Here is an 18525-nt window from a genome sequence, read left to right on the forward strand (position 1 = left end):
TACTGGTGTATATTTAAAAAGCAATTCTCTCATATTATCAGTTTTTTGCTAAGCTGAAAGATTCATCCAAAGCTACTAAACATTTTACCTGTTTATTAAGATGGGTAATTTAGGAAAGAATTATCCCCTGATCTTGTAAGTGCGTGATAAACATGTAAGCATTTAATAATTTTTTTCATAATGGAAAAACCTTAATGGAACTACTCATGTAATGGATACTGGTTCATATAGTGGAATGCAATAAACTGACTGCGCTCAAGAATTACTGCATCCACATCCTTCTGTTGATGTAATGCACTCTTTGTGTTGTTCTCTGAGATGCACGTCATTTGAAAAGAAAAGCATCTGCTAAATGTTGAATGCTACAGAAAGGTATCCTTTGCGAACCGCCTACCTTTACACATGATACAGACTGGCTGTTGTGTGATGGTGTTGTGGTTATAATAGAGTTGTTATATCATTACCTGTAACATGTATGTGACAATGCAGCTCCACACAGCAGCCAGTCTTACAACTTACTGACTGTCTGGCTACTACTGTAAGCCAGTGTCTTCAGTCACTAGGCCACATGAACACTCTGGTTTTAGAAGGGTACAAGCAAAGGACTACAAAAAGACGGTTTGTTGAGAATAACAGCTTAGACAATGTGAAGTGAATCCTTTAACATCAGCAGCCACCACCCTTCCATCCTTTAGAAGTAGCTGCTTGTGCAGCACAGGGTCACGATGGCATGGAGCCTATCCTGGAAATATAGGGAATGACGCAGGACATACCCTGGATGAGATTCCCATCCATCACAGGGCCGTCACACACTCATTCTCTCAGTTTTATATGCACGAGGGGAAATGCAGAGACACAAATGTACCTAAAACACGTTTTTGGACTTCAGATGCAAACATGGGGAGAATACGCAAATTCCAAAGAGACTGAATGAGATTCAAACTCGTGTTCAAACCAACAGCACAGGAGGTGTAAGGGACCAGTGCTACTGCCATTGTGTCACCTGCAGTACCCACTACGGGCTATAAAACATTCGGCATCATCCAAAACTGCTCTGCTTGTAGATACTGTTTAGCTTCCACAAGTGATGGATGGATACCATGCTTCTGGTCACCTTTAAACACAGTTTACTCTAATTTAATCACTGATGACATCACCAAAGATTTATAAATGTTGATATTTATAGTAAGGTAAACTGCACTTCCTTTGCAGCTTCCAGAAAGTCCCTACATCTGCATATAATGCCAGTTGATAAGGAAATGTTTTGGCAAGCAAATACTGTTAATATCAGCAAACAAAATAATTGCAAACTGTCTGCAGTTTGAAAGCATTTGAGGAGCTTATTGATTTTAGAAAAATTCCTACAAAAACAGTGTTGTAAACAGTACTGTTTACCGACATGTTCACATTACATCTGGTAGAGAGTTTCTGCCACACAGCATCAGTGCTTATCCTTACTGAGTGGGAAATGCAACTTCAAACTGTCATGATAGTATGTTTATACAACAACAAACAACAATCGTGAAGGAAGAGCAATCTAGTAGCTGACACCTGAACAAACTTAACAGCACCCCACACATGATACTTAACTGGGAAACGGTTTCACATGCACATAATTGTGAGAAAACCAAAAAAATGAATATTACATTTAGAAAATGTAGACTGCATAGACGTATTTTTACCAACTTCCCAGCATGTAACTGACTTGAGTGAGGAGCACAACTAATCTGCTAAAAATGAGGCTATACGCCAAATAGTCCTTGTGTATTTGAATGGAATAATTTTTTTATTTATTCATTTTAATTCAAAGGTATCATTTAAAAAAATCATAAAAAAGACCTAACAGTCATTACGTAGATGCTTCGGCAAATTCACAACCCAAATACCATGAAACATAACCTGGAAATTGCTGTAAAAATTGTGTCATGTGAACTAAGGTCTATAACAAGGAAATACTGTTTCCTCCATCCATCCGCTATCAATAACCACTTGTGCGGTGCAGGGTCATGGCAGTCATGATCCTCAAAGTATAGTGTATTAGGCAGGGTATATACTGGACCTGAAATAGTTCATAACAGGGCCATTACACAACTTCACACTCTAACACATACACAATACAGGCAATTCGGAGTCACCATCTGAAACACATTAACTAAAGAAACCAGAGCACCTGAAGAAATCCACGCAAACACAGAAAGAACATGCAGGCTCTACTCAGCCTTAGCCCCATTCAAATCCACATCCGATCCCACTATCCAGGAACTGTAAGGCACTAGTGCTACCCTCCGTTCCACCCCCAGAGACTGACCTATATGTTTTACATAGATAAGTCAAAAACTGTGAGAATGCTGGTGATAAACAAGGAGAAAGTAATAGATTTAGACCTTTATCACTGGGCGAGGATTTTGATTCCTTGACGTTATCTAAGGTTTGGCTTCTGCTGTAGCTGAAGACTGTGAAGGTCCAGAACCTATACGTGGAAAATCAAAAGTATGAAAAAAGGATATGCCCTGAATAACTGGATTCTGTTGTTTATATCACATTTACCTGATGCTTTTTTTTTTTTTAAGAGAAAGCAACTTACAATGTTAATCTACCAACAATTACTTAACCATTTATGGAGCTAGATAGTTCTACTGGAACAATTCAGGATAAGTACCTTGATCACCAGAACTACCGCTAGAAGATGCAACATTTGAACCTCCAACCTTCAGCTCTAAAGGCAGCTCTTCTAACCACCATCCCAACTATCTTCCTTTTGTCACAGAATAGTTTGGTTTAATTTTGAATGCTGAAACCAGGGAAGTGAGCACACAGGTGACAGTAATGTTTCCCTGTTGAACATGATTATGGTGAAACAAGACTATGAAAGTGATTATTTCATGTTTAAATTAATTCAGCCATTGCTTTTTTTTATTTTCTATTGCTTTTATTCGACCAGCTCTATGAAGTTAAACAACTTAACAGGCCCTGCATTGAAAGATAAGGCCTTAATCTTTAATCTGAAAAAAATATATTCACTCTCAGAATTTGAAAGCTTTCAAACTTCGTTTCATTTTTGAAAAATTTGTCTCTCTCATGTTTCTCAAAAGATACAGAATGTAATTTTCCATGGTAATAATACTTTCATGAGCGTAAACACAGAATCCTTGTGTTTTCTGTGAAAAATTTCATTTTTTAAAACACGTACAGTATCTGCCTGCTCGTCTGAGGCGGCGCGAGATCAAAACCACCATCTCGCAGCCCCACCTGGCGGTAAAAATTTCATTAATTCCATCCCTATTACTACTGAACTCTGAATAAACTGTAATCAATAAAACTTCATACCTTATGTTTTAATTATCTGTCCGGAGTGAGCAATTATATTTTACTTACCATTTTAAGTGAATAATGTAACTGCGTTCTTCTTGCTCTGTTAAAAACATAACGTTTGTTTCCTGTAGAAATGAGTTACAGCGGCATCTTTAAATAATAATAAGTTTTGAAAGTGATATTAAAAAATTTTAAGTTTGGACGACGAATTTGGCAACTCGTTTTTCTCTTCAGGGTCGAATGAAAACCGCTACCGCCTGCAGACCGGCGCGTGCACGTGCGCAACCCGTCCTCGCGCTCATTCAGCGCGGGAAAAATACAGTTAGAATATTTTTAATAAGCGTTAACGAGTTAAGCTTACTGCAATTTAAAAGAAATCATCTACCATTAAAAACTCTCTTTTACAGTATGGAAGGTGAAATATATTTTGTCTGTTACTGAATTATAGCCACCCACCCAGTTAGTTTTATTCAGTTTTCACCTTTACTAACTTACTGTGCGTAGACGAATGTATTAGGCATTCCGTGTTGATACGTTTTCAGTGTTATTACAAATTCTACAGTACTTATTGAGATTAATGTATCCTATCAGGTTTTTTTAAGGAGTTCCAGTTCCTTGATGACTGAGTGATTCGTATCTCATGTGACTTTTACTGAGAAATATACATTTCAGATTAACGAAGAACGTGCGACTCTGTATGACAGCGTCCCGTACACTTGCATTTTTTAATATTTATTTATTTATTTATTTATTTATTTGCTTGCAGAAACTCAACAGGCGAATGCGACGGGCAGTCCTGCATACCGTAGGACCCCGCAGGCAAAGATGGCGGCCCCCGCAGAGGTGGCCGGGGAGTTCGAGCGCTGGTTGAACGGCCGTCTCGACTCATTGGAAGTGGACCGGGACGTGTACGGGGTGTACATACTCGGAGTGCTGCAGGAGGAGGAGAGTGACGATGAGAAGATGGACGCGTTGCAGGGCATCCTCTCTGCCTTCCTGGTACGTGCAGTCTGGCAACGTGGATGCATACTACTAGTAGTCATCAGTCACGATCATCATCGCTCATCGGACCTGCGTTCGCGTCGCCATTATGTCAGCGTAGAATGTGCGAGTGTGTCAGTAGTGGGTCAAAGCCTGGTCTGCTGACAATGACAATGGACCATGATGATGATTACCGCTGTGATCCGTCCGTGTGTCCACTGCGCAGTCAGAGTCTATATTTGGAGGAAACATGAGAGCAGCGCTGTGTGGCCCCTGTGGCTCGCAGCCTCAGCGCTTATTCCACTATATAAGTGCAGTGGACGAATGTTGATGTTCCTGGCTGCTGTGACCATGTAGTCATAGATTGTTGGTTCGAATCTCCTTCCTGTTCTAGAACCCTTGATCAGGTACTTAGCCTGAACTGTTATAGTAGGACTACCTGCTGTACAGTGTATCCACCGAAAAATAATTGTGGAGTTGATGTCATACTGGAAGCCGTGCTCGACGAAGGCCCATATTGTAAAAAGAAAAAAAGTCTGTCAAGTTTTGTTTTTATTTTATTTAAAACCCCATTCTGTGCTGGAGGATTTTTGCAGCTTTGTCCTAATCAGTGCAGTACAGCTGTTCAGTTGACAGGGAGCATCTAGTTTGGTTCCTTTTCCCTATAAAACACACAGGCAGGATACCATTTTTTAAAGGGTGATCTTGGTGAACTCACTTGCCTGAGAGAGTGAGGCTAAAGTGTGTTGCTTTTCACCTTGACTTTTGTGTTTCGGGCTCATTTCAAGGATGAGGATTCCCTAGAAGACGTATGCAAAGAAATCGTCAGGCAGTGGGCCGATAGTTCGGCTCTGTCGGCTGTCAAGAACTGCCAGTCGGAAGGTAAGCAAACCACAACAAAGCTGCACACGGGAAATAGTTAGTTGTGCCCCGGGTGGAATTTTATTCCTGCTCTCCTCTCAGATCAAGGTTCTTACTAGCTGGTAGCGTAGCGGATAGAACCGCTGCCTTTGGATTCAAAGGTCACAGGTTCAAATCCCACCTTCAGCTGTAGCACACTTGAGCAAGGTCCTTACCCTAAATTGCTCCAGTAAAATTACCTGGCTGAAGTCTGCGCTAACTTGTATGTTTTGTGTTTTCAGATGAGGTGCAAGCCATTGCGAACATGATTGAGAAGCAGGCGCAAATTGTGGTGAAACAGAAAGAGGTGACCGAAGATGAGAAGAAGAGGAAGGAGGCTCTACTTGCCCACTATGGCAACATCACAGATGAAGAGGAATATCCTTTAGCTCTGATCTCATGTCCCATAACCTCCGTATTTAGAAAACATTGTATTTGGCTGCATTGCATACATCTAGCTTCAGTTCAAGCTCTGTCGTCTATCCAATTTATTATTTATTCATTTAGCAGATGCTTCTCTTCCAAGTGATTTATAGTGTCAGGGCTGTACGCTAATCTACTGAGCGACTTACGCATTTTTACAGCAGGGTAATTCTTACTATAAACTCTGGGTAAGTACTTTGGTGAAGGGCTCTACTACAGGATGTGGGATTTGAACCAGTCTTTCTGCTGCAGCCACGAGTCTGTTTTTTGCTCCCAACATCAATATTTTCAAAGTCAACTTTATTGTCATTGGGTCTATAGGTGAGTTACACATACAGGAGAACAATATTCCGTTTCTCTTTAGACCCCCGTGCCGCATAAAACATACAGTGCAGTTTGTAAAAAGATAAATGCAACAGACGAGTGACAAGACAGTGCAGTACACAGGCCAGAGTCTGGCGACAACATATGAACAGATTTATGTATAATATGAATACAAAAAAAGGCTATATGGGATGTGTAATTTTACATGTTATTTGATTAATAAGCCATGAAAGCTTCCTTAACATTGATACTGAAGATGGTGCCGAGGAACAAAGTGGAGCAGCTTGTACGTTCGGCGGGGACAAGTGTATCTTTTTACTATATGTCCTTGTGTTTTACCTTAAACGTCAACTGTGGAAAAGGTGTGATGCAGGGCTGGTGTACAGTGCAGTTCTCATGTGTGTATGTATACGTGTGTAAATTAAATGTGTATTCAGTAACTGATAAAACACACTTCATTAACTGCAATCAAATGCTGCTGTGTTATTGGGTAAACAATGACAAAACAACAATATTGACACTAGCAGTTACACCATCAGCAGAACGATGGTGTGTGTGTGTGTGTGTGTGTGTGTGAGTGAGTGAGTGAGTGAGAGAAAAGGTTATCGTAGAAACATCTGGCTTATGTGAGAGATTCTTTCACAAAACACCACAGTGCTCTTCAAGAACACCAACATGGAGGATGTGCTCAACAAGAAGAAGCTGCAGCGGGAACAGGCTCGTGTCGAAGCTCAGAAGAAGAAGGAGCAGGACAAGATACAGCGCGAGAAGGACAAATTGCTGAAACAGGAGCGGAAAGACAGGGAGAAGAAACGCACACAGAAAGGAGAGCGCAAAAGATAAAACTTTTTGGACATCGTTTCGTCAAGTGTTTCTTTTTCTGGACAAGGAAAGCTGTGTTTTTCCTTCAGTCCTCGCAAGGCATTGTTGCAAGTTATATTAACCAATACAAAGTCTGTTGTGCGAGGCATCGTTCACACATTTTAATTTTTTTTTCTTTTTTTTTTTCTTTTTTTTTTCTTTATGGACAACTTTAAATGCTTTGGTCAGAAAATCAATTTTGTAATTGGAAATTTCTACAGAAATTTACGTGAAATGGGTCAGTCCTCTGCAGCCACTGTTCGGAGTTCTGAAGACTGCTTAGTAGCAACTCAACTGAGTTTACTGTGACAACAATTACTGGTCAAAAGTTGTGCAAATACATGTGTAACTTGTGCTTATGTTGGAGCTTCTATTATAAAAAATTGGAATGGGGAAAAATATTGTACATTTAGCTGCACAGTTAAAGTTGAAATCATAGCCTGCTTAAATAACTACTATTAATTAGATAGCCTGTTTTACAAACTATTAAATGATGTGATGTAAAAATAAAAGTGTAAAGGTAGCGATTGGAAATGAGCTTATTTTTAACTTCTGGGGGTTGTAGGGCATTGTGTTCCTAAACATGTTGGAGAATATATCAGTGAGGTAACATCAGGTAACCTGATGCACTGTCCACGTAAGCACTTGAGTACAGCGGTACACACAGTAAACAGTACAACCTGGGGCACATGGCAATCAGTGACCTACCCGTGGTGTTATTCACTATACAGTATTAACTGCGCTTTTCTGTTCTGTATTTGATCTCTTCAAAGCTTCCAATTCTAACAGTTTATGATTTAAAGTTATTACTGTTTTTATGGTTTTGGCCTCATTGTGTACTCAGTTTGCTTGAACTATTCTGTCAGCCTTTTTTGTTCTTTTTTAAACAAAGTTACATAATTAGATCTTTTGATAGTGGAATCGGAGGTACACATTTTAAAATGTATTCTTAATACAGTACATCCAGATCTCTCCTGACTAGCCTAGTGCCTAATGATGATAGCGCGTAAGTACAGAAACAAACCCCCTAGCGTGTACTTCAGGAACATGCGCAATTCATATATGAAACGATACAAAGAGATCTTAGTATTAGTTAATATGTAACAAAGATTTAAAATCTCAAAGGGTACTTCATAAAAAGGTTTATTTTTTTCTCATTTATGCATATGGTTACATGAACTATGCAAAAAAATCGGAATAATTTGGTACAACAAACTTGAAAGAAAAAACTCATACTGAAGCTATATTTAACATTTAAGCTGTAATTAATTCCCATATATTAAACGATTTAACTTGATCATCTTTCCTGTTTTTATGATAAACTCCACAGAAAATATTAATTCTGCTACAGCACACCCGGTCTGGCATAGCACGGGGTGGTGAGGCAGGACGGTCTGAACACATCCCCTGACAAATAACCAATTCGGTATCGTCTCTAACTTTATCCCAAGAGGGGGAGCTGTCTGTGGAAGAGAGCCTGTGCAGCACACACACTGCACTGCTCATCGACACACCTTTGTCTTTCCCTCCCGCTCTCCGTGAAGCAGCTCTTCCCTCATCCTGTTCGCCGACTGCTGGAAACACTAACTGCAGATGGCTACAATGAGTCTGCACCTACTTTATAAGATTTTTTGCAACATGAACAAGATTCTTCAGACTGTCATCCCACATCTTAACAATTAAAAATAAAATAACAATGGTAAATGTTGTGAATTTGCAAATAGCTGATTATTGTGAAAGAAATTACAAGGCACAATTATTTTTATCTAGTGCAAAACAAATCAAAAATTAAACAGATCTAATGACTTTTTTTAAATATTATTTTAGCCGGACTGTAATCATTACATTGTCATAAAATGTATTACTATATTCCATGTCAACATGGAATGTAGTTTTTATTTTATATTGATATTTGTTTCATGGGTGGCAATTAAACAATTATTTATTGCCTAGTACAGGACCATAAACCCAATTTTCATAACTGTATTTATGTAGTAAAGCATAGTAAATATGTTCCCTTGCAGTGATTATGAACTAGCTCAAATATTTATATAGCGACATTGTGTGTTAAACAGAACATGAACTGACCATTCTGCTTGTCCAATGCATTCATCTCGAATGTGTAACTATTGTTTTAAATTCATACTTGACTGATATAAACCAAAGGAACAAGAGTTTGACACCAACCAGAAGAGAAGCACAACCTTTCAAGATTCTGTTCTTGGCTGCTCCTCCACGTTGGGACTGGCAGTTTTCAGCAGTGTCATTTGGACTGTGCACCAAAGAGCAGTGCGGGACTTCCTCGTGGATCCATATAAGTCTTTTAATGCAGCAGACAGCAACAGGATGTCTAAAGTAAACAGGGGCATACAATTTTAGCAATTGAAAGCTACTATTTATGAATGACAGTATTTTAATGTCTTTGTGATTGATATGCTGTATTTTGAAATACTTCACTTTCACAGCAGAAAAATAAAACAACAAAAATAATAATAATAAAGACTGGTTTAAGGGATGAACTCATTACAGTAAAATTCTGCATTACCTCTATCCTCTCTAAAATAACGAACTCCTTGTCTTTGTCTCATTACTGAATTGACACACTCCTCTTTACGATGAGCCTGCACAACGTGAATAGCGTCAAGATGTCTTTCCAGTGCAGCATAAATATTAGCATGGAGAGGGAAGCTGTACAGATGCTCTACATTTCTCAAAACACTTGCAACCTAAAAAAAAAAAAAAAAAAAAAACATTGGGCAGTTTTTATACACCTGTACTGCCAACAAATAGTCAAGTGTTTAATTTCACAGCTCTACAATGCTGTCATTCAGGAAGGTTACTGAAGAGTATTTGTGCTGTTTCTATACTGTAGCAACAAAAACACCCTTAAAAGACAGATTGAAAAGTTGCATTTGCTAATCGTTACCCTTGCTTGCTCACGTAGCTGGTCCACAATAAGACGGTCGACTCGAGATGCATTTGATGGGACCTTTGGAAGTGGACTGCTGCTCACCACTGAGATTTGCTTTCCAGGGAAACTTCTTGCAAGAATGTTCTCTGCCTGTTTAGGAGAATAAAGAAAAACTGAGGACTCATACAAACAATTATTTAAAACACACACGCTAACATGTAAGTAGTATTTAATGTGTTCACCGTTTTCCTCTCTTCTTCCAATAGTTTCAGCTGTTCACGGGACTTTTCAAGATAATGGTAGAGCTGCATTGTGGGAGACCTGTGGTTGTTCGTTACTAGCGAGTATGTCAGAGTAGGTGCTACTCCATCAGGCGGCGTGACTCTGCCTGTTGCATCAGGAAGGTAGGGGTTAAAGGATGTACACTCACTGTCCGGGAGCAAGTCGCACCGATCCATGAGCTTTGCAGCATTACTGTGCAACAAAGTAGACCTTGCGGGCAAATCTCCAGAGTTCAACTGCAACTCATGTGGGGTACGTCTTAAGTCACCCACAGAGTATATGTACGGTAAAAAGGGGGATGGCTGAATCTTTCCTGAAGTGTTCGCTCTGTTTCCACGACCCTGCCTGTGGAAACCATTAACACTTCCAGAGAGGTACGGATTCTGCAGAAATCCTTGTTTCTTGTCCCCTCCTCTTGAGTTGCCAGTTGATGGTTTTATCTTTCCCTCCACATGCTGAACTGAGCACAGCATATTGGCAAAGCTGGTGTGCGGCGTATGATTCTCCAGTTCCAGCTCACATTTACTGTCATCACCTGCCTCTATGAACTCATCCAGACTTAGCCCAAGCTGACTTTCGGCATTCCTGGCATACAGGTTCTGACCAACCCCCAGACCGTTAACTACCAGGTGCTCTGAACCTCTTTGCATTGGCAAAAAATCCTGTGGGAAAAACTCAGGAGCTGAAGATTGCGAGAGCAAATTAGGATTGATATCAGAAATTCCCTTCAATTGCTCGAGCCGATTTGGGTATTGGATTATTTGACTGTGATGGGGAACATACTCCATCACATATCCTACAGTATGATTAGGCATTTGCATTGCATGTTTGTCTGGAAAGGGTGGTAGCTGACTAAAAGCTTCTGGAAGGACATCTGGCTGTGGAAAATGGCCAGAATGATGCTGCCTGTACTCTGAGAAGTCCATCATGCAAAAAGCACTTGGTAGTGACCGCATCTTGACTACAGAATCAGGTGCCCTATAATCTTTAAAGCTTTCTCCCAGCTCCTTTTTAAACCTGTGTATCTGGCCTGCAGTGGTCTGCATTTTAGAGCATCCAAAATCATTCTGCTGAGAAATATGGTCTTCGTAATACCTCTGTCCCAAAGGTCTGTCCTGGCATTCGCTACTGTAAGCATCCTCATTAGTGACTAACAGCCCCTGCATGTCATCAACTAAGTTAATCTCCTTCTTAACTGAAAACTGTCCATTCCTGCTATGTTTCACTTGGTTATGGTTTGAGTAATCAGAATGGGGATTAAAGAACTTATCAGTCATGTTGTTTGATAAATACCCAGAGGGTACAGGCCAATGCAAAGAATTAGAAGAAGAGTTTACAGGACAGAACCCATCATCTTTTCCTGCCGCATTGTAGTCAGGTGCACCAGGACTAGAATTTGGAAGAAAACCAGTAACAGTCTGCACATCCCGGGTCGGCAGTGGACATGAATCAATATCTCTGGTGGTAGGAGGGAAAAGCCACTGGTCGTTGAAATCAAAACCATTGAAATGTTGCTGCAACTCTTTCCTCTGATTAGAATCTGTGTTCTTTAGCTGAACCTGACTTCTGCTGCTTAGATTATGGTACACTGCTGCTTGCGCAAAGGAGGAAACTGACTGAACGTTCGATCCTGACTGCAAGTATTGCTGACTGCCTTTCTTCACCGATTTAGGTGACCAGACAGATGCTAATTCTGATGGTGTCCTGCAAGGATAGGGATAACGGTTAGACACTTAAACTGAAATTTGCTCTGGTCAAGACTTAACTTTAAAATATTTTAGCAAAGATCAACAAATCCAGATTAATTTACCAAATAACAATGAAATACTACAGCTATTTCAAAATATATATATTCTGGATTCCAGACCACTGTCTGTGATAATAATGACATCAACATAAAACTACAATTTCATTTAATATAAAAACTCATCATTCCAATAGCATATATAACAAGTTTTAAAGTGGAACTGTAAACAGATGACGCCAAGTATCTTGCTGTCCTTGAAAGCATCTCCACAACCAATTTTATTAAGAAAGAAATAAAAGCTACTAACATATCTGCAAAGTAGCTATCCTTTTCATTGGACTCTTCCAGAATGTCTGACACTAAGCCATACAGATCTGAATCACTTCCACATCCATTTCCATGTCCGCAATTCCTAGAAAAGGCCAAATACATAAAAACTGAAGACCAGACAGTAAAATAAATTGTTTTTAAACTCTGCAAAAAGCCATGTTTTGAACAAGCGCAACACAATATATCTACATTTAATGTAACAAATCAACCGCTTTGTAGGGTCTGAATTGTTACCTGTTGTTAGCATAGTTCTGGACAAAATCCATCATCTCATATGGATCATCCTGCGCAGCCCATGCAGTAGAGGTCAGTGAAGACTCCTCTGGTGATAAAAACTTAGAGAAAGCGGTTGAGGATGAGAAGGACTGTAGGATTCTACTTCTCTCTCCATTTAAAACTGCCTGTAAAACAGAATGATCAAATTATTGATTTTACCGAGAATCAGAATCAGAAGCGACTTTCAACACTGAAATTACATAACACTGTGTCTGTTATTGCAGCACATAGAAAGATTTTGAAGTGCACTTTTAAGTATCCTCTAACTGCTTCCCCTTCCTCCCTCAGTCCAAAGCCATGTGCTTCTGGTGAACACGTGACTCGAAATTGCCATTTATGTGTGTCTGTGTGAGTATGAGTGTTATATTGCTATGTTGTGTAGGTGGGCAGGTAACTAAATAGGTTAATGTATCTAAAAGTGTACGTCACCTTGGAAAAAGGTGTCAGTTTAAAACTAAATAATAATCACAATAATAAAAGGACATAACATACCCTAACATGTCAGACTTCTTACCAGATTTCTTACCTGGGAAGCAAAGTCATCAGAACCTGGAGCCAAACTCTGGTAACCTCCTAAAGCCATCTTTCCCTCAGTCGCAGTCACAGTGATTTTACTTTTCATAACATTATTTGCCTGGGGAGAAAAAAAACCCATCAAACCACTAAATGAAGGTATTACTCTGAATAAACACATTATATTTTGTTGAGGTGCCACATTTTAAGGCAAATAACACTTTTGTTTACAGTCCATATTATGTGTACATATTAAACTACACGGGACATACGCATTTGTAGTTTACATACATTTTTGGTATTTATGCAAATTTTACGCTCCTTCATTTACAAAAATAACCACTTACTGAGTTAGACTGGTTTTGGGTTGTACACTTGCTAAAGGACCGTTTTAAAACATATTAAGAAACCATGAGAAAAAAGAATTCCCCTCAACATTTAAGGGCATTACGGAATTAAAAAAAATGTGTTCATGTAAAACTACCAAGGCATTGACTCAAGACATTAATATCAGATATTAATTTTATGCAACTGCAGAGAATGTATAACCAGATAAATATTTTAAGTCAAGGTTACCTCAGGACTGTGGAAGGTTAATTTATGTTTTGTCAGCCATCTAATGGACTGTCACATTGCTCAAAATTTTTCATTAGCATTTTAAAAACAACACTTGTAGCAATAAATATTTTTTTTTCCAAAATAGAGACCATTGTCATTGTGTCGCTGAACCGACCTTATTATAACCAGTTGAAGGAACCTGAGGAGATTCAGATCCCCCTCGCTTCTATTCACCACCTCAGTTTACCTGATGTCTACTAACTTACCTGCATCAAATTAATATTCATTTCTGTGAGATTTCATCTGACAAAGTGTTCAAGTTATATTTGCGCACTTTAAAACATAAGTGAAGTAGTAAGTTTTTTAGCGACGACGCTGGACAGCTGCTGAAGCCCAAGCGCGAGCTCGCCTCCTGTTGGCCCTCGAGCGCGGCCGCGCGAGCACCTCGATCAACACGAAGCGCTCGTGGGTACTCTGACAGAAGATGGTCTCCGATTTTGATTGGCTGTATTAAAGGTCCCACCATCCAATCATAGCCCTGCGGAGGGTAATAATAATTAGCGTTGCAAGGGTCGCGTGTTCTTGTCCTAACACATTGATCCGAAACCCTGAGACTTGCGTCTCACACATTTAAAAATGCTCACTTGTTGAACAAAAAAAAATCTCAAAAGCAAAGCAGCTTTTCCTGTCACTGGTGTGTTTTCCTCTCCCTCTCCTATTTGGTCTTTACAGCCTTTATTATATATTCGTTGTTAACCAAAGCAATTTACAGTAAAAGACATATTTAGACAGCTATGTATTTTACTGGTGCAGTAGGGTAACTTACGTAATGGAGTTCTAGGTATCAACCAGCACATGTTACCGCAACTTACAGGACACAAAAATCCAAACTTTAGTCATTTATTTATTTATTACCTATCACCTAAAATGCCCATTCCTAAATGATCAATAACCACTGCACTTGTCCAATGCAGAGCCGCCGTGGTAAGGATCTTATCCTGTGAGTAGGCAGGACACAGCCCGGACAGGACGCCAGTCCATCAAGTCTCACAATATATTATATATAAATATGCACACATACATACAAAGATATTATAGATTATATACATATGTATGTATGTAATATTAATATATTTATATACACAAGGTGGCAATTTAGTCACCTGATCTCCTGATACTCTTGGCTCCGGACTGTAGGAGAACCCCGAAGCACTTGCAAGAAACCCACGCGAACACGGAGGGGACATGCAAACGCCGCGCACATTGAAGGTGGAGCGGTGACGCATGAGCGCCATCAGCCGCGCCGCGGCGCCGCCCTGTTTCCGAGGCCAGCACGTCCGTACTAAGTCACTTCTGCTGCGTTGCAATGACCCGCTGTGGCCACAAGATGTCAGCATTCGTGAACCCCCCCCTCCGTTCGCAATGGATGGAGATTATTAACGCGGTCATAAAATTAAAATTCCTTGGGAAACCGTGTTTTAAGGCAAAGGCGTAATGAAACGAGTTAATGTATTCTAAGCATGTACAATTACGAGTAAGCTATTAGATACTTCGGCAAATCAAATCAAACGAAAACACCAAAGACAATAAAACAAGGGACATAAAATGTCTTCGTAACATCTTTCCAGAGCTTTTGAACGGGAACTGTTCAGTTACGAAGCTTATTTAACTTTTCTCACCAGTCCCCAAAACTTGTGCTGAAAGATAAAATACACGCTGTTTGCTCACGATGAACATAACAGCCACAGACTAATTATTTTGTTCGGTAATCTCGCATACTTCATAACATTTAGAAGCAAATATCAGTTATGTTATAAGGCAGCACATACACGATAAGTGCACCGCAACGGCAAAAAAAAGAAAAAAAAAGTTTAGATCAACTCTCTCCGCCGCGAGGGGTCGGGGGGGGCTCTGTTTGCAGCCAATGGGAGACGGGTATGAGTAGGCTGCGGTCAGCTGATCCCGTCTCGAGCCGGTCCCGCTTCCGTCTCCCGATTGGATGGGAGAACATTTTGGGAAGGGGCTTTTGGGCCGGAAAGTCTGTTTCAAGGCCCCCTCAACCCCCCCCCCTTCCCCCTGTCCCTAATTTCATTGAGCCGCGGGGCACAGCGAGGGGAACTTAAAACCGTCCGGCTGGATGAGGCGAGTCGCACAAAGGAAAAAGTCACTCAGTCTCTTTGCGGAGAACTAGTAGTTCGCTGCGCCGCGGTGCGCTCTGGTCCACTTTTTACAGGTATTTTCCTCTTCTCGTTCTTCATGCCATGAGATTTTAGAGAGAGTCGGGCTGCGTCTGGAGTTAATTTTGGTCTTTTTCTGGCCGCGGAAGAGAGCAGCGGAGCGGGTATGTGGCGAAGGGCGCTCGCGCTGCTGCAGCTGCTGCAGTTGCAGCTGCAGCCGCAGCGCAGTCGGCTGGTGTGCGCGCAGTTCCAGCAGGGCGAGAGCGGCCTCGCGATCCCGGACCACGGCTTCTGCCAGCCCATCTCCATCCCCCTGTGCACGGACATCGCTTACAACCAAACGATAATGCCCAACTTAGTGGGCCACTACAACCAGGAGGAGGCAGGCTTGGAAGTGCACCAGTTTTACCCCCTGGTGAAGGTGCGCTGCTCCCCAGAGCTGAAGTTCTTCCTGTGCTCCATGTATGCGCCCGTGTGCACCGTGCTGGAGAAAGCCATCCCCCCTTGTCGGTCCATCTGCGAGCGAGCCAAGCAGGGATGCGAGGCTCTCATGAACAAGTTTGGCTTCCAGTGGCCCGAGAGGCTGCGGTGCGAGAACTTCCCGGTGCTGGGGGACGGGCACATCTGCGTCGGGCAGAATGACTCGACCGTGACGGCGCCGCCTGTCCACATGCCTGCGCCGGGCACGGCCGGCGTGCTTCTGTACTCGACCCCGGACCGTCCGTTCCGGTGCCCTTCCGTGCTCAAGGTGCCCCCGTACCTGAACTACAGGTTCCTCGGCGAGGCCGACTGCGCTGCTCCTTGCGAGCCCTCCAGGAGCAGCGGGGGCTACATGTTCTTCAGCCAGAAGGAGATCCAGTTTGCACGCATCTGGATTCTGATTTGGTCGTCCCTTTGCTGCGCCTCCACCTTGTTCACCGTGACCACCTACCTGGTGGACATGCAGCGCTTCAAGTACCCGGAGCGACCCATCATCTTCCTCTCTGGCTGCTACACCATGGTCTCCATCGCTTACATTGCGGGCTTCTTCCTGGGTGACAAAGTTGCGTGCAACGAGAGCTTCACGCCCGACGGATACAAAACCGTGGTGCAGGGGACCAAGAAGGAAGGCTGCACCATCCTGTTCATGATGCTCTACTTCTTCAGCATGGCCAGCTCCATCTGGTGGGTGATCCTCTCGCTCACTTGGTTTCTGGCAGCTGGCATGAAGTGGGGCCACGAGGCCATCGAGGCCAACTCGCAGTACTTCCACCTGGCCGCGTGGGCCGTGCCTGCCGTCAAGACGATCAGCATCCTGGCCATGGGTCAGATCGACGGGGACACTCTAAGCGGCGTTTGCTTTGTGGGCCTCAACAGCCTGGACCCGCTGAGAGGCTTCGTGCTGGCGCCACTCTTTGTCTACCTCTTCATCGGCACTTCCTTCCTGCTGGCTGGCTTCGTCTCGCTCTTCCGCATCCGCACCATCATGAAGCACGATGGCACCAAGACGGAGAAGCTGGAGCGGCTGATGGTGCGCATCGGGGTCTTCAGCGTGCTCTACACCGTGCCCGCCACCGTCGTCATCGCCTGCTTCTTCTACGAGCAGGCCTTCCGCGAGCAGTGGGAGCTCAGCTGGATAAGCCAGAACTGCAAGGGCCTGGCCATTCCCTGCCCCCTGCAACACACCCCGCGCATGATGCCCGATTTTACTGTCTACATGATCAAATACCTCATGACCCTCATTGTGGGCATCACCTCCGGGTTCTGGATCTGGTCTGGGAAGACTCTTCACTCGTGGCGCAAATTTTACACCAGACTCACCAACAGTAGGCATGGCGAGACTACGGTGTAATTCACTTGAACTACTCTTGGAGCAGAACTGTACCTAACTGGTTGGCCAGGGACCGTCAGTTATTTGTCATACTTTGATTTGTCTTTTTCTTTGATGTGCGTGCTGGAAATTGAGACACGATCATCAGCTCTTCAAGCACCGGTCAACCAACCTGAGATGAACACGTTTGGTGGGCGATGCGCCAAAACCGTTCTCCATCGCTGCGCTCCCCCGCCCCCCTCACTTCTCAAGGAACCAGAAATAAAGGCCCTGAGTGAGAGACCAGCTGGGGCTCCTCTAAAGTGGGGGGAGGGACAACTGAAAGGAAAGGCCATTCTGCCTAATTGGCTGCATTTTATGTCATTTAACTTGCAAGAAACTGTGCAATTAAAATGAACTGTAAATAGAATTTGTAAAAAATGTCTATATAAATATAATTATATATTTGTATTTAAAGAAGGGATGCTCTGTTTCAATGGTCTTGCAGCTTGGCAAACGTGTATCCCTCGAAATGGAAGCCATAGAATGCCTCAGTGTTGTTTTTGTTGGCAGCCCGGCATGGGCACAATTGAACTTTTCTGTCAAACTCAGATCTGTAATCATTTTTTTTTTTTCCAATGTACCAGATTTAAGGAAGCTGTTTTATATTAAAGGCAGCCTTTGGATGTAAACATTTCTCTGCTTGGGCCCTTCAAAGGAAGTGTTTCAGTGCTACAAAAAGGGTTGTGGGTGGGGGTGGAGAGGGGGTGGGTTTCGACCCAACAGCCGAGCGGCGCTCTGGCTGTTCTTCGGACGGCAAAAACTAATGTTTGTCGGTGATGCTGTTCAGCATGAGGGGAGCCCCCTCCCCTGGATGAACCTGTTGATCCCGATCGATCCAACAGTTGGCTCTGGGATAAAAGAGGAGTGGGACTGAAGGACCACGGTAATTTTCCCACTGCATAGTGGAACGGTGTGGTTTGAATGTCCTCAAGAGAAAACTGCTGCCTTCCGTTGCCTTCAACAGAGGTGCGAAAAAGGCAGCCTTCAAAAACTCCAATGTAGTTCACGCGACAAGAGAGGAGCGTTGAGAGGAAGATGGATGGAATTGAAGGCACAAGACTGGGTAATTTCAGGAAGA

The 18525-nt window shown here is 42.4% G+C and overlaps 3 protein-coding genes across 4 annotated transcripts; 2 read left to right on the plus strand and 1 right to left on the minus strand.

Annotated features, from left to right (window-relative positions):
* The first annotated feature begins 4086 nt into the window (after positions 1–4086).
* ccdc43 (coiled-coil domain containing 43) lies at positions 4087–7842 on the plus strand. Its single transcript, XM_018764301.1, has 5 exons — positions 4087–4311; positions 5082–5175; positions 5436–5571; positions 6192–6247; positions 6596–7842. The coding sequence occupies exons 1-5, from the start codon at positions 4138–4140 to the stop codon at positions 6781–6783; spliced, it is 648 nt and encodes a 215-aa protein (XP_018619817.1). The 5' UTR covers positions 4087–4137; the 3' UTR covers positions 6784–7842.
* Positions 7843–7971: 129 nt separating this feature from the next.
* Positions 7972–14750, minus strand: moto (minamoto). Of its 2 annotated transcripts, XM_018764328.2 has the most exons (9): positions 14582–14750; positions 13685–13956; positions 12874–12981; positions 12306–12472; positions 12049–12153; positions 9955–11698; positions 9728–9862; positions 9347–9527; positions 7972–9151 (listed from the first exon to the last, which is right to left on the minus strand). In XM_018764328.2, the coding sequence occupies exons 2-9, from the start codon at positions 13703–13705 to the stop codon at positions 9009–9011; spliced, it is 2604 nt and encodes an 867-aa protein (XP_018619844.1). In that variant the 5' UTR covers positions 13706–13956; positions 14582–14750; the 3' UTR covers positions 7972–9008. The 2 variants fall into 2 exon arrangements, with proteins under 2 accessions (XP_018619844.1, XP_018619842.1); XM_018764326.2 differs by having other exon boundaries at positions 7973–9151; positions 12874–13956.
* An 823-nt stretch (positions 14751–15573) lies between these two features.
* LOC108941692 (frizzled-2) lies at positions 15574–18086 on the plus strand. Its single transcript, XM_018764476.2, has one exon. It carries the CDS (start codon positions 15762–15764, stop codon positions 17424–17426), a length of 1665 nt encoding a protein of 554 aa, XP_018619992.2. The 5' UTR covers positions 15574–15761; the 3' UTR covers positions 17427–18086.
* Positions 18087–18525: the final 439 nt, after the last annotated feature.

The sequence above is a fragment of the Scleropages formosus genome, chromosome 8, assembly GCF_900964775.1.
Source record: "Scleropages formosus chromosome 8, fSclFor1.1, whole genome shotgun sequence".
Taxonomy (NCBI): Eukaryota; Metazoa; Chordata; class Actinopteri; order Osteoglossiformes; family Osteoglossidae; genus Scleropages; species Scleropages formosus.